The 16,469-nt window shown below is 39.6% G+C and overlaps 1 protein-coding gene across 1 annotated transcript in view; it reads right to left on the minus strand.

Moving 5' to 3' along the window:
• NUDT3 (nudix hydrolase 3) overlaps nucleotides 1-16,254 on the minus strand; it is a 32,805-nt gene extending 16,551 nt beyond the window's left edge. Inside the window, exon 1 of the mRNA XM_053457857.1 lies at nucleotides 16,124-16,254. Within this exon, the coding sequence (XP_053313832.1) occupies nucleotides 16,124-16,219 (96 nt within the window). The 5' untranslated portion in view covers nucleotides 16,220-16,254. The remainder of the gene's footprint in view (nucleotides 1-16,123) is intronic.
• Nucleotides 16,255-16,469: the final 215 nt, after the last annotated feature.

Genomic DNA, 16,469 nt, shown 5'->3' on the forward strand with positions numbered 1-16,469 from the left:
GGTGGTATATCAAGGGTAAAAGGCATATCAGGGGGCATGGTGGCATATCAATGGTAAAATGCATATCAGGGGGCATGGAGGCATATCAGGGGGGCACAGTGGCATATCAGTGGCATATAGTGGGCTATAAGGCATATCAGGGACAGAGTGGCATATAGGAGGTATAAGGGGGCACAGTGGCATCTCTGACATATAGGAGGGTATAAGGCATATATGGGGGCATAAGCCATTCCTGGGGCAGAGAGGCAAGCTGGGGGTGAGATGTTCATAACTGGGCAAAAATAGTTTACATGAATATTTACTAGTAAAGCTTTTTTTGGTATTTTTGGGGTTCTTGTTAAAATATAACTAATTATTATGTCAGTAAAATAAGAAGGCAAATTGTGAAATGCCATTGTGATAAAGAGATAAAAGTGTTAATTGCACATCTTAATGTAAATTATAATTTTTTATTTTAAATAAACAAAAAATTTGCATATTTTTTTTTTACCCGATTAATCGTTTCAATCGGCCAACTAATCTATTATGAAAATAATCGTTAGTTGCCGCCCCAGTTTCAACACACACTACCTTTAAAGCATCTAAAACTATATCTGAAATATTTTCATATAATGATTAAGATATTTCCCTAGTCATTTAACTTTTTATTACTGCTCCTTTATTTTTATTTTCTTATTCGTACCACTTGTACTCCTTGAGTGTCATTTATTGCACTGCCAGCAAGTTTTGTGTCCCAGGCAGACTCACCAAACATCAATGCATAATAAAGTACTTCATGAATACTTGAATACGCATTATTTTAAAAGGGGAAAACGTACTTACCTTAGAGAGAAGCTGTGGCTTCCCATGCTCAGAAGATTCTCACCATGCCAGAATCTCCCTATGCATTTGCAAGGACACCACATCAATTTAAAAGGACCACTCAGCTATCATTTGTATTAAAATGCATATGATGGCATTTGATTTAAACACCAATTTATAACTGCTTTCTATGCATAAATACCTAAAATGTTCTGCAAAAACATTTAATCTGCACTTTACAACTACTAATATAAATTAACAAGTTATCTGTGATTATGTCCATAATAATTACCTTAGGGTGACAAATTTAGGGATCAGCTTTATAATTAATGGAGCCAGGCAGGGATCTATTCAAAGAGATTAATATAAAATAACAAAATATATTAGACGGCAGCAGTAAAGTTTTACCTAAAAAGAAAAATCTTTTTTCAACATTAGAACTTATGTTGAGATTTACGACTAAGTAATACCACTAGATGTTAATATTAGTTAATACTTTTAATAATTTTCCATACTAGAAAAGACATTAATCTAGAACGCCTCTGCCATCTAGAGGTTTGACAGGAGATAATACTTTTCCACAACTTATCAACCAGAAGCAATATATTTCCATTACATACACCTAAGCTAGTGTCAAACAGGCAGTGCCAGGAACGAATGCAAAATTCCTCCACAAAACACAACAAACCAATTTTTTATTGGAGGTAAACTCATCTAAGTAAAACGAATCTGTAAGCTGTGACACAAACAAGTGTTCACGTATTATAATTTACTATTTTGATCTGGTACTATTGTGAAATGGTACATCAAAGTAGGCCGTTTTAATAAAGCATCTAAAGTAAAAAACGCACAAATAGTGCACCTATTGAAGGCATCTAGTGTTTTTGATAACACCACCTCCCTTGGCAGTGAATTTATTATTTATTGTTCTCACTGTAAAGAATACCTTCCTTTGTCGTCTATGCAATCACCTGTAACAGCTGCTGACGCAAACACTGGAAAACTGTTTTAAATGCCCGATCACACGATCAGGCATTCCCTTCCGGGTCACGTCACTGCTGACGTCACCCGGAGGGTCATCGGTGGACAGGGTATCCTTTGCAGGGTCTTCTAGACCCTGCTGGGGTATCCGAACGCTCCGAAGAGGCACTGATCAGACACTGTGATCTCTATGCAAGTCTATGGGGACTTGCATGGAGATTGCAGGGGATCGCAGGGAGGAGAGTGAGAAATTAGGAGATGCAGCTAAACAATGTTGGCCCGGGTTTCTCTGCCGTAACACATACCCTGTGCAAAAAAATCTAAGCAACACGGAAGTGTTTTGGTGAAAAAAAGCGCAGGAAATAATTTCTGCGGCCAACTTTGACAGTGATTGGTGGCCAAATAGCTGCATGAAGAATGCCCAAATACCCCTAATACGATAGTTTGGGTTGTCTGCTTTATAGATATATATACTTTTGTGGGTATTTTTGGTTTATTTGTTTAAAATTAAAGTTGCAATCCCATCATACCTAACGTAAACATTCTACGGCTTTGTAAAGAATAATGTACACCTTTATAGAATGTTCGCTAGAAGTGCTGGGAAAGTATGGAAATTCTATATAAATGAGGTATTTCTGAAATCAGGACACCGGAATTGATCCATTTGGAGGGGATTTTCTCTCACTTTACCTAATTTTGTTAGGAGGGGGGAAAATAGTTAATTTTTTTCTAATTTATGCTAGTTTTTACTAAATTTCTCATCCTTCATTTTCAGCTGATTAACTATAGTATCAAAAGAAAGCCCTCTCTCCATGATAAAACAAAATATAGTTTACATGGGTAAACTATTAGCAGGAAAGGGGAATAATCGCTGAACTTGCATACCGCAAAAAACTTGCGGTACCAAAAACCCCTGGGACTGAAGCATTACACGTGAAACTGTATTTTGAACTGTAAACTATGCAGTGTCAAAGCCTGAGACCTCAGAATACATGCACGACTTCTCATTTAAACAACTAATCACAATAAACAATTACAAGTACCATATTCAAATAGTCTAAATTTCTAAAGAGGCTAAAAACACGTAGTGGTTTAGATTATAGTGAATAGATTTCATTGCAGTTTACCCATGAGCCATTCTACTCGGTGATTTGAGTAATGAATTGGTTCAAAAAAAAGTCACTTTTAATGACAAATGCGGGTTTATGGCTGATGTGACTTATCAATAAGGTAGACAACCGCATCGAACAAAACAACCCTGGTTTCTCAGTTATAGCAGATGGCTACAAAATTAATAAGGGGATTGGGAGATACTAGTTATGAAGAGAGACTGAAAAAGTTTAAATTATATACGTCATCTCAGAGGGGATATGATAACATTATATAAATATATGCAGGGCCAATATATAGAACTGTAGAGTGACCTGTTCATCAACAGAAATATACAAAGAACAAGAGGTCACCCTCTGAGACTGGAAGACAGAGGGGAGCCCAGATCTCTGCTGCTGTCCCTGCCACTGAAAAAAGGTCAGGACATACCGGTTTGTTCATAAGGGTTTCTTGAGATGCGTTTTATGGATGTACCGGTACATCCATAGGGGACTGAAGGGGTTAATGTCTGTAAAAATGGTATTATACTTCAGAGACTTAAATAGTAAAGTGCTTGGCTATTGTTTTTGGGGAAGTTTCATACATTGTAAAATTAATATTTAAGAGTCCCCTAAACACTCACCTCCAGGATAAGGTTTATAAGTAGTAAATTACTATACCAGTGTCAAGTTTCTGTTGTGTTTTGATACTGCAGATTGGGTGATGATACATAAAAACATTAAAGATTTCCCAAAGAAGCTGGTAAACAGACATCTAAAAAAGGGGGAAATCATGAGCTTTGCGCCAAGGGGAGGTCTAGGCAATTAAATTCCAGGACAAAAGTGATGTGTGCCTCCTTACCACAATCCACAAGGAGACCAGTCTGCCTGTGGCTGGTATACAGAGGAAACCAGTCTGAATTAAGGTGTACAAAACATTTTGGGGAATTGATGTAGGAGGGAAAATACTCCAGCCGTATTGGGCAATGAGAAATAACTATGCTTTGTATAAAAAGTAGATATTTACGTGTTGGAAATAGGAACATACCATGCTTTTTTTTAAAAAAAAATATCAAAAATGGAAAATCCAGGGAGAAGATACACGTTTCTGCAATAACAGCTCCAAATGGTTTCAGATTTCATCTGACAAAATCCCAGAGGCTGTTAGAAATATAGGTAAAACCTGGTGCAGTACGTTTCCCATTTAAAACTTCACTTCCAGAAAATGCTACAGGTAGGTAAACAGGAGGTAAATGACCCCCCACACACACCTTAAATAAAAACATTTTTAATAATTATTATTATAAGTAAGTAACACACCAAAACTGGACAAAAAAAAAAAAATATTATATCATACATATATGTCTTGTACAGCGGGCAATTACTTTCAAGGGATCCATGTATAAAGTGGATATAGAGGCAAAGGTGATAATTGTTAACCTTATTTGCATGCGCCTACCCAGAATCCCTTGTGGTTGTGGAAGCACCATGAGATTTCTGAGGGAAAAACAAGCCTTCTGGCTTGTCTGGTGTCTGTAGATGAGTGTTTAATAATACTTCTACTACGCCTTAAATTTAAGTGGAAGGGTTTCCATCACCTTTTACCCACCATTACTTATGTAATTATTAGGGCTGAAACAACTAATCGATAAAATCGATAATAATCGATAATGAAAATCGTTGTCAACGATTTTCATTATCGATTAATCGGATCGATTTTTATCGATTATAAAAAGAGGTTTTTTTCAGAGCAAATGCTCTGAAAAACTCCTCTCCTTATATAATCCGACCTCAAACAGAGATTGGATTATAACACTAGAATCCAGATCCCCTGCAACGCTGCAGGAGACCTGGATTCTCCTCACTGTCGGCCGGTCTCTCACTTCCGTCTCTCCTCCCTCCCATCTGCCTCCTCCCCCCTCCCATACACCGCTCTGCCTCTCTACCCGGCTCCGTTACTGAAGGCACTTTCACTGCAGCTTCATAGAAGCCTCAGTGTAAGTGAAGGTGAGTAAGGGAGTCTGTCTGTGCGATGCAGACCCCCACCGGCTGACAGAGAATCATCCTCTCTGTCAGCCGGTGGGGGTCTGCATCGCACAGACAGACTCCGTTACTGCCCTTCACTTACAATGTGGCTTCTATGAAGCTGCAGTGAAAGTGCCTTCAGTAACGGAGCCGGGTAGAGAGGCAGAGCGGTGTATGGGAGGGGGGAGGAGTCAGAGGGGTGTATGGGAGCCACCCTCCAATACACCACTCTGGCTCCTCCCCCTCTCATACGCCACTCTGCCTCTCTACCCGGCTCCCTGGTGTCTTGTAAGAAACGGAGGTTCACAGGAGGCAGAGTGGAGTATGGGAGGGGGGAGGAGGCAGAGTGGAGTATGGGAGGGGGGAGGAGGCAAAGTGATGTATGGGAGGGGGGAGGCAGAGTGATGTATGGGAGGAGGCAGAGTGGAGTATGGGAGGGGGAGGAGCCAGAGTGGTGTATGGGAGGAGGCAGAGTGGATTATGGGAGGGGGAGGAGCCAAAGTGATGTATGGGAGGGGAGGAGCCAAAGTGATGTATGGGCAGGGGAGGAGGCAGAGTGGTGTATGGGAGGGGGGAGGAGGCAGAGTGGAGTATGAGAGGGGGGAGGAGTCAGAGTGGTGTATGGGAGGGGGAGGAGCCAGAGTGGTGTATGGGTGAGTTATAGTGGTGTATGGGGGGTATTATGAATTTTTAGGGCATATCGGGGGTATAAGGCATATGGATATTAGGCATATCAGGGGGGCATAAACATATCTGGGGTAAAAGGTATATCAGGGGGCTCAGTGGCATATAGGGGGTATAAGACATCGATATTAGGCATATCAGGGGGGCATAAAACAAATCTGGGGGTAAAAGGTATATCAGGGGGCTCAGTTGCATATCACTGGCATATAAGGAGTATAAGGCATATCAGGGGGCACAGTGGCATATCAGGGGGCACAGTGGCATATCAGGGGGCACAGTGGAATCTGGCATATAAGAGGTATAAGGCATATATGGGGGCAGAGTGGCAAGCTGGGGGTCAGATGTGCATAACTGGGGGCAGTTTGGTAAATAAAAAAAAATTAAACAAGGTTTTTTTCTCAGTTTTTATTAAATATGAAACATAGTTAACATATGAATTAATATTTTCTAATAGCTTTGTATTAAAACCTAGTTTGAGAAACACTGTGTTTGGGTTCTTGTAGCTTTTATTATTATGTCAGTAAAATAAGAAGGTGAATAGAGAGAGGCCATTGCAATAAAGAGATGAAAGTGTAAATTGTACGTTTTTTATTGCAATTTTTCTTCAATTTAAAATAATGTATTTTTTTTATCCGATTAATCGACAAAATAATCGGCCAACTAATCGATTATTAAAATAATCGTTAGTTGCAGACCTAGTAATTATATATATATATATATATATATATATATATATATATATATATATATATATATATATCAGGGCTTGACAAATTTGTTGTGAATCTAGGCGCCAGACTCCTGGGCAGACAGCAGCAGCAGCGCCCCCGTGTGGTGACTCAGCCTCTTACATCCACATTTTTTTCTGGATGTAAGAGGCTGACAAAATCTAGGCGCCATGGCGACCTGGCGCCTGGGATTTGTCGAGCCCTGATTATATATATATATATATATATATATATATATATATATATATATATATATATATATAAATTGCTAACAGCAATCACACTCCTATCATACCCATATTCCAGCATGTACTGGCTGACTTAGCATGATAGGAGTGTGATTGCTGTTAATTTACATATATTTATTACTATTAATAGTGTTATGGAATTTTTCTGTCCAATATTGGTGTATTACTTACTTTTAATAAAAGTGAATCAATGACAATATTACACATATATATACACACCGTATCGGCCCGATTATATTCGGGGTTTAGCGAAGGGATGCGCAGTTCGTGTTGCCCCAAAGCCTGGGACATGCAGTTACGGGCGCGTGTTTATTGTTTTTTCTTTTTCATTTCAGCAGCAGGGTTAGGATCCAGATCCCCTGCAGCGCTGTAGGGGACCTGAATCCTCCTCTTCTGCGCAATGTGCGTAGACAGTCTCCATTGTCGGCACTTCCGCCGGTGCTTCTCCGTTATAGACACCAGGCAGTCTGGGGGTGCATTGGTAAGTCAGGGGGCACTTCTAGGAAGCAGAGTGGGATATAAGGGGGGGCAGAGCGGCACTTCTAGGGGGCATAAAGCATATCTGGAGGGGCAGGTATGCATTTCTAGAATAAAGCATATCAGGGGTTATAAAGCATATTAGGGGCAGAGTGGCATATCAATAAGTAAGGTGCATTATGAATTAAGTTGGGGGGACCTTAAAATGGCTATTGGTTTTCTGTCTCTATATAAAATATGCTGACAAACTGATAGATACAGAAAAAAGGACACTAGGGGGCGCTCGTGTATACCGGTTTAGGAAAATCGAAAAAATAAAACAGAAAAGAACAAATGATTGCGTGGTATTGTATACAAAAAGTGGCGCTGTACGACTAAGTAATGCACTCACACTTTATGTAAACTTTCAGGCTTCAAAAAAACATCCAGTCCTCCGGGTAGATATATAATGGGAATATGCAAGGAAAGCAGAAGACACGTGGGAAACACAATGGTGTAGTATCTAACAATGGTGTGACCCGCAAATATAGAGAGACACTTACACTTACTACAAGGGTATAACACCCATCAGATGTGTATTCCTGGTATTTCTCCTCCGTGCTGTGGAACACTTTTCCGTGTTTCCCGGATGTGAGCTGGTGCTTTGTGATGGAATGGAGGTGAGTCCACACTATATTCCAATCAAATAAATTTATTTATAGGCTATAAGCCAAAATAATAAAAAGGTTTGACAAATATCCACTCAGGGATGTTTAAAAACCATAAATAAAAGATCCAAATAAAAGAGCTCTGTAAAATCCTTAAATCCTCAACGCGTTTCGTCAAGTAGACTTCATCAGGAGTGTTCATCGTTTGCTGTGTGTTTCTTTTTAAATGTTCCGGGCGCCATCGTGGTCTGCCGACGTCTGACGTCAGTCCGTGCGGCGTCATCGACGTTCCGTCTATCCCTCTGATCCTCCGTGTATGCCGTGGAGATACGTGCCATAGAAAGACATCGGTGAGTAAAAAAACTATGTTACTACAAGTTCGCGCTTATCAACGTATGTAGACAGATTCTCTCATGCTATCCGGCGGTACCAGAGACCGGGGGCATCTCGGGCCGCATGTGGGGGACATCGGGACCATCGGGCGCAACAGATCCCGTTACCAGTGTCTCTTTACCTCATTCTAGGTATACGAGATCGTGCTGGATACAGAGAATCAAAGCAGGGACGGGGACGAGATTACATCCACGAAGAAAGGTATTACTCTTATTTCTTTATGTTGTCTCGGGTATATGGAAAATGTATTGGTAAATGAATGTTCTTTTATGTTGTCTGGGGTATATGAAAAATATATTGTTAGATGAATGTTCTAAATTGTATACTAGACAATGTATTTCTTTTTCTCCTTCCATAGATATTTAATTGGATTAAAAGATCTATATATTGTGTTCATATACTATAGTGTATGGTGCTAGGAACATAGGAGAGTAAATCTATGAAAAAATATGAAGAAATATGAGAAAATATATAATGCTGAATATATTCCTTGTGTTTATGTGATATGATGTATGGTGCTATAGACATAAAAATAATACCGTATTTGCTCGATTATAAGACGACCCTGATTATAAGACGACCCCCCAAAATCTGAATATTAACTTAGGAAAAAAAGAAAAAGCCTGAATATAAGACGACCCTAAAGGAAAAAAGTTTTACCAGTAAATGTCAATTCATGTAAATATTTTTTTTAATAAAAGCTATGATTGAGAAAAATATTTTTTTTTTGTTTTTATTTCTTGTATTTTCCAACCTGTCCCCCAGTTACGCACATCTGCCCCCAGGCTTGCCACACCAATATGGCACTGTGGCCCATGATATGCCTTTTAACCCTCTATATGCCACTGTGCCCCATGGTATGCCTTTTGACCCCCTATGTGCCACTCTGCCTCCAGAAATGCCTTATACCCCTATATCCCATTCTGGCATTTAGGGGGTTAAAATGCATATTATGGGGCAGAGTGGCATATAGGGAGGTATAAGGCAGGCAGAGTGCACTATTAAATGCCCCCTTAACGCCACTCTGCCTCCTGAAATGCCTTTTACCTCCCTATATGCCACTCTGCCCCATAATATGCCTTTTAACCCCCTAAGTGCCAGAGTGGCATATAGGGGTGTAAGGCATTCCAGAAATGCCCTACACACACACACACACACACACACACACACACTTACTTACCGGTGCTTCCAATTTCCTGCTGTATTGCCGGGGCAGCGGGTTGACGTCTCATTCCGCGGCAGCCGGAAGGAGGTGGAGTTGGCAGTGGGGGTTTGTATGTGTCCGTCGCAAATACCTTCCCCGGCTGTCAGAGATCAGGAACTCTGGAACTCTGATCTCTGACAGTCGGGGAAGGTATTTGCGACGGACGCATACAAACCCCCGCTGCCAACTTCACCCCCGGAAGCACCGGTAAGTGTGGGGGGGGGGGCGACGACAGGAGGATCCAGGTCCCCTGCAGCGGTGCGGGGGATCTGGATCTTAGTCTCCTAATCAGACCTCTATTTGAGGTCTGATTAGAAGACGACCCCGATTATAAGACGAGGGGTATTTTTCAGAGCATTTGCTCTGAAAAAAACCTCGTCTTATAATCGAGCAAATACGGTAATAATAAATATGTGAACAATATATATATATAATTCTAAATATGTTTACTTGAGAAAATGTTTATCTCTGTAGTTCTGTGTATGTATAAAGATATATCTATATAATGCAAAATCTGTTTACTTGGGAAAGTATTTGTCTCTGTAGTTCTATGTATGTGTGAAAAAAGAAAATAAATATATATGTAATTCAATAAATGAGAATGATGTATGAAATAGAAAATGAAAATGAAAATGAGTGTATATGTTATTGTATAAATGGAAATGATGATAATAAAGTGAATTAAAGTGCTGGATAATGTAAACAATAAAATAAAAAACATGAAGGAAATAAAGAAAAATTGACTGATAACTGAAAAAATAAAAATATATAATGATGAAAAATAATAAAAAATGAAAAAATATTGTAAAGTAAATAAAAATTGAGTGTGAAAAATAGGTCATTGGTGTTCCTATTATTTATTTATTCTATTTCCATTAAATATGGAAAGGCCAATTACATGTATGTCAATATATCCAGTTCCATATTTAAACCTCCCTTCTTGAAAGTTTTTAATTTAAAAATCCATTCGGTTTCCCGTCTTGATAGATTGTCAACCGTACTACCCCCTCTCCAATTGGGGGGGACCCAATCTATCCCTATGATCTTTAAGGTATCTAAAGAGAATTTTGGGCACCTATTGCAGTGTCGGGGAACACTATGTTTGATATCCTTATTTTTTATATTCCCAAGATGTTCTAGTATTCGTTCTTTCATAGGCCTTATCGTTCTCCCTACATATTGTAGCCCGCACCCACATTCTAATAGATACACTATATTTTTAGTCACACAATTTATAAAGTGTTTGATAGTATATATTTGACCAGTTGATGTGCCTATGAATTGATTTATTTTTCTGGGGAGTGATATACACATTTTACAATGGCCGCATTTATGAAACCCATTTGGTTTCTTACCTATAAACATACCGTATTTGCTCGATTATAAGACGAGGTTTTTTTCAGAGCAAATGCTCTGAAAAATACCCCTCGTCTTATAATCGGGGTCGTCTTCTAATCAGACCTCAAATAGAGGTCTGATTAGGAGACTAAGATCCAGATCCCCCGCACCGCTGCAGGGGACCTGGATCCTCCTGTCGTCGCCCCCCCCCCCACACACACACTTACCGGTGCTTCCGGAGGTGAAGTTGGCAGCGGGGGTTTGTATGCGTCCGTCGCAAATACCTTCCCCGACTGTCAGAGATCATTGTTCCAGAGTTCCTGATCTCTGACAGCCGGGGAAGGTATTTGCGACGGACGCATACAAACCCCCGCTGCCAACTCCACCTCCTTCCGGCTGCCGCGGAATGAGACGTCAACCCGCTGCCCCGGCAATACACCAGGAAATTGGAAGCACCGGTAAGTGTGTGTGTGTGTGTGTGTGTGTGTGTGTGTGTGTAGGGCATTTCTGGAATGCCTTACACCCCTATATGCCACTCTGGCACTTAGGGGGTTAAAAGGCATATTATGGGGCAGAGTGGCATATAGGGAGGTATAAGGCATTTCAGGAGGCAGAGTGGCGTTAAGGGGGCATTTAATAGTGCACTCTGCCTCCTGAAATGCCTTATACCTCCCTATATGCCACTCTGCCCCATAATATGCCTTTTAACCCCCTAAATGCCAGAGTGGCATATAGGGGTATAAGGCATTTCTGGAGGCAGAGTGCTCTATATAATGCCTTTTAACTCCCTTAATGCCACTCTGCCTCCTGGAATGCCTTATACCTCCCTATATGCCACTCTGCCCCATAATATGCATTTTAACCCCCTAAATGCCAGAATGGGATATAGGGGTATAAGGCATTTCTGGAGGCAGAGTGGCACATAGGGGGTCAAAAGGCATACCATGGGGCACAGTGGCATATAGAGGGTTAAAAGGCATATCATGGGCCACAGTGCCATATTGGTGTGGCAAGCCTGGGGGCAGATGTGCGTAACTGGGGGACAGGTTGGAAAATACAATAGAAAATATAAAAGAAATAAAAACAAAAAAAAAATATTTTTCTCAATCATAGCTTTTATTAAAAAAAAATAGTTTACATGAATTAACATTTACTGGTAAAACTTTTTTCCTTTAGGGTCGTCTTATATTCAGGCTTTTTCTTTTTTTCCTAAGTTAATATTCAGATTTTGGGGGGTCGTCTTATAATCGAGCAAATACGGTATTAGGATTTTGTACTGTTATTTGTTTTGGAAGGACGCTTGGGGCCAATACTGTTTTTAACGATCCTGTCTTTTTGAAAATTATTTGTGGTTTCTCTGGTAACGTCTTGTTTAAAATTTCATCGCTTTTTAATGTATGCCAATGTTTATTGATAATTTGCTTAATTTTGTTGGCTTGGGTATTATATCGTGTAAAAAACGAGAAACTGAAGTCCCTCCCCTTTGGTGTATCGAAGGACCTGTTTTTGTTCCCCAGTAGTTTTTGTCTGTCCACTTCCTCTACCTCACGGAGGCTACTCTCTAATTTATCTTCCGGATAGTTCTTCTCTAGAAATTTTTGTTTGATCTCCTTAGCTTTTAGTTCAAAATCCTCCCTTTTTGTACAATTTCTTTTTACTCTCAGGAGTTGGCCCTTTGGGATGTTATTGAGCCATTGGGGGTGATGGCAGCTATTATAATTTATATACCCATTCCTGTCCGTGGGTTTGCTGTAATTTCTGGAGCATATTTGATTACCGTCTGAGAACAACTCCACATCTAAAAACTCGATTTGTTGTTCCTGTATATTTGAGGTGAATTTTAAATTAAATTTATTGTTATTGGTATATTTAATGAATTCATTAAGATTCTCAGTGTCTCCAGTGTCTCTCTATATTTGCGGGTCACACCATTGTTAGATACTACACCATTGTGTTTCCCACGTGTCTTCTGTGTCTCTCTATATTTGCGGGTCACACCATTGTTAGATACTACACCATTGTGTTTCCCACGTGTCTTCTGTGTCTCTCTATATTTGCGGGTCACACCATTGTTAGATACTACACCATTGTGTTTCCCTCGTGTCTTCTGTGTCTCTCTATATTTGCGGGTCACACCATTGTTAGATACTACACCATTGTGTTTCCCTCGTGTCTTCTGTGTCTCTCTATATTTGCGGGTCACACCATTGTTAGATACTACACCATTGTGTTTCCCACGTGTCTTCTGCTTTCCTTGCATATTCCCATTATATATCTACCCGGAGGACTGGATGTTTTTTTGAAGCCTGAAAGTTTACATAAAGTGTGAGTGCATTACTTAGTCGTACAGCGCCACTTTTTGTATACAATACCACGCAATCATTTGTTCTTTTCTGTTTTATTTTTTCGATTTTCCTAAACCGGTATACACGAGCGCCCCCTAGTGTCCTTTTTTCTGTTCAAGAAAAACACTTGGAGAGTGTTTTGTACGGGCTGCAGCTGGGTATCCGGAACCAGTGACAAGAAAGTAGGGAAGTATATTGGTCACTGTCTCTCTCCATATAATCTTTTCAGACTGTCCTTCACTACTTTGTTTTTGCACAAACTGATAGATACCAAAAGGTGTTAATACATGTATTCCTGTTCATTACCGTAGATAAAATACGGTTTTACCATTCCACTAATATGTATTTTTTCTTTAAACATTTTTTTCTTTAAAATAGCACCAAACTATAATTGCTAACAGCAATCACACTCCTATCATGCCCAGGTAGCCAGTACATGCTAGAATCTGAGCATGATAGGAGTGTGATTACAGGCTCACTATGCCGCCGCCCCCCCCCCATTTACACATCTGTGCTATCACACACACTCATTCATATATTCATTAATTCACAGATACTAATCATTCCATTAATCAAGCATACTTGCTCGTACACCCTCCCCCACTGCCTTACAAGAACTGCAGATCTCTCTGCCTCTGTCTTTGTGAACAACTTCTCTTCCCCAGCCCCCTAGTGGGAAGAAGTAACGGAGCAGAGTCATGTGACATGCATTCACATGACTCCGCTGGCTTCATGCTTCTCCTGGCAAATACAAGAGACGCTGTTCGCACAGAGCAACGCACAGGTTAGCATCCTGGTCCCTGCAAACGATTATTTCTGGCCGTATTTTTTTTTTATTATTTTTTATTCGGCATTTTGCAGCCACCTTTTCTGCCACCGACATAGGGGTGCATCCCTAATTATTATTTATATAGCCCCAACATTTTACGCAGCACTTAATACAATACATATATTCAAGGGGTATGACAAGACGAGAATTGACAGACTACGACAAAACGATACATGTGGAAAGAGCCCTGCTTACAAGCTTACAATCTTTCACGTGTGAAAATTGTTTATTTTTTTTCACTTTTTCAGTTTCATAAATGCCACAGCATCCAGTGATTCACATTCAGTACTATGGGGCTTATAAATTCCCAGAACAGTTAAACCTGCACATCTTCATAAAGTAGGGAATTAGCTGAATGTAGACTGGGGTAATTTTTTGAAGCACAATACTTTGTGTGTGACAAACCTTTCAATCGTATAAGATTTACGGAATAGCTAGCCTTGGCATATAACGACAGAAAAAAATAAAAAATAAATAAATGCTCAGTTAAGCAACCTAGTACGGCAACTCTCCCAAAAAAAGGACCTTGTGAGGTCAAATTGGGAATCTTGAACAGAAATGCAACACCAAGACATAGGTGACGTGGAGAAGCATGGAGTGATATTTTGTGCCTCCATTACTATGCGTCTTAACCCCTTCACAACCACCAAAGTACCAGGTACAGCATGCCAAAGTGTGCCATCCTGAAATAACGGGTATTAACCTCTAAGATCCCTTAAAGGTATTAATCTTGCAAGGTCTGCCCAAGCAAGAGAGAGAGAGGGTATTAAAACAATTACACACAAATTATTAATAAAAAAATAAATCACTAACACTATAAAGTACTGTAACCTAACCGCACCTATCAATATTCTGTAACAGAACACCTACAATACCCCTTACACTATATGCTTGCCCCTGAACATTTTCACTAAACTACTAGCATGCAAATAACTAACCTGAAAGGTAAGTAGGTTGTCTTAAATCTTCAAGGGGTATATATAGTTTTATGGTGTTAAACTGAAATTTGGGACCTCTACTGAGACATGTGGACATGGGCGCAGTAAGTAGCCTGTCACAGTTCCAAGTTTGAAAACTGAAGTGCATATGTTCCAATTTTAGCCCCACAACATATGAGAGGCATGACTTCTCCATGTACGTGGGGTATTGCTGTTGCTGAATACAAATCAAGAAATTTTATTTGCTCTCTCTCTTGTTCTCTCATAAAAAAGTGAAGCTGCATAGTCAATGTGAAAAATATTTTCTTTTTTTGTTACACCAACTTTGGAAGGCTTTGCTGTGGATTAAACTGCACGGGACATATCAAAACGCCACTAATCAGATTTCCTGTGTGGTCCAGTTTTTGGAAATACATGGTTTAATGGGGGTTAAATTAAAATATGGGACCTCTACTGTGTCTCAAAGGAGATATAGATCGAGCAAACTGATTGGACAAAATTCTGTGTGAAAACTAATGTGCATGTTCCAATTTTAAAACATGCAGTGCCAACAAAAAAAGTGTTTCAAATCACAAGTAGTTTCAGTAATTTCACCTACCCAGGGAAAATAATGTACTGACATACTATGTTTGCATAGGATGGGTTTGTTAAAAATGAAGTAAAAAAAAATGCAATCTTTGAGACAGATTGGCGCTAAAATGGTTAACTAAAGAGTGTTAAAATGAACCTATTAAAATACTTTGGCATGTCAACTGTCAGAAATCTATACTTTTGTTTAGCAGTTTTTCTTTTTCTGGACGCTTTTGGGGCCCAACTCCCAGCATATCACATTTTTCAAAAATCTTGTTTAAAAACAGCTATGGCTGTCATTCATATTTAACCTTTAGTGAAACTGGAAAAAATGGTTTATTTTGCTAATTTTCCCCACATCTTTAGATATTTTTCATACCAAAATCAGTATTGTAAAAAAAAAAGCCATACACACACACATTATATATATATATATATATATATATATATATATATATATATATATATCGTATATAGGGCACCCTAAATGAGTTAGTGGGCAATCACAGCTGAATAAGAACTGCTCTAGTCGTTCAGCGTAAACATAGTAGAAAAAAACCCTGGTTCTGAGGGCATTAAAGTTTCTCTAAATGTTTTGACAAAAGACTTAATTTTTTTTTATAAATAGACACCCTAACTATAAACAAAATTACCATAAACGGAAAACATCCCTACAAATTAAGCTACCAGAATTTAAGTGAAAAGTGAGAATGGAATTCGACCATTAGTTGCCGCAAACACACAAAAACTTACATACATCATTGTCGATATCACAACTCCATACACACATCAGCCTCCCCATGCAATATACAATGCAATATACAAACTTCATCCTCGGCTCCGCTCCGGAAGCACACACAGGCCGCCCGTTTCTTGTAACCGTCCCGGTCATATGTCCGGGTCTGATTGCTCTTCGGCTTCATCCTCCCTTTCCTCCGTCGTCACTTCCGGCAACGGTTCTTGCTTCTAATCTTAGTACTGACACAGGACTGTGCAAGTGGCGCATTCTGAGGTGGTGAATAAGACATGCGCATGATGCCCTTACACAGCCATGTTTATTACGCACATTGCGTTACGGTGTTATTTGTACGGTAACAAGTAAATTCCTTTCCATATTTAATTTGGCAGAAAAAACTACTTTTATGGGCTTCGTTTACTTCCATGCAAGTTGCG

The sequence above is a fragment of the Spea bombifrons genome, chromosome 2 (assembly GCF_027358695.1).
Source record: "Spea bombifrons isolate aSpeBom1 chromosome 2, aSpeBom1.2.pri, whole genome shotgun sequence".
NCBI classification, from domain to species: Eukaryota; Metazoa; Chordata; class Amphibia; order Anura; family Pelobatidae; genus Spea; species Spea bombifrons.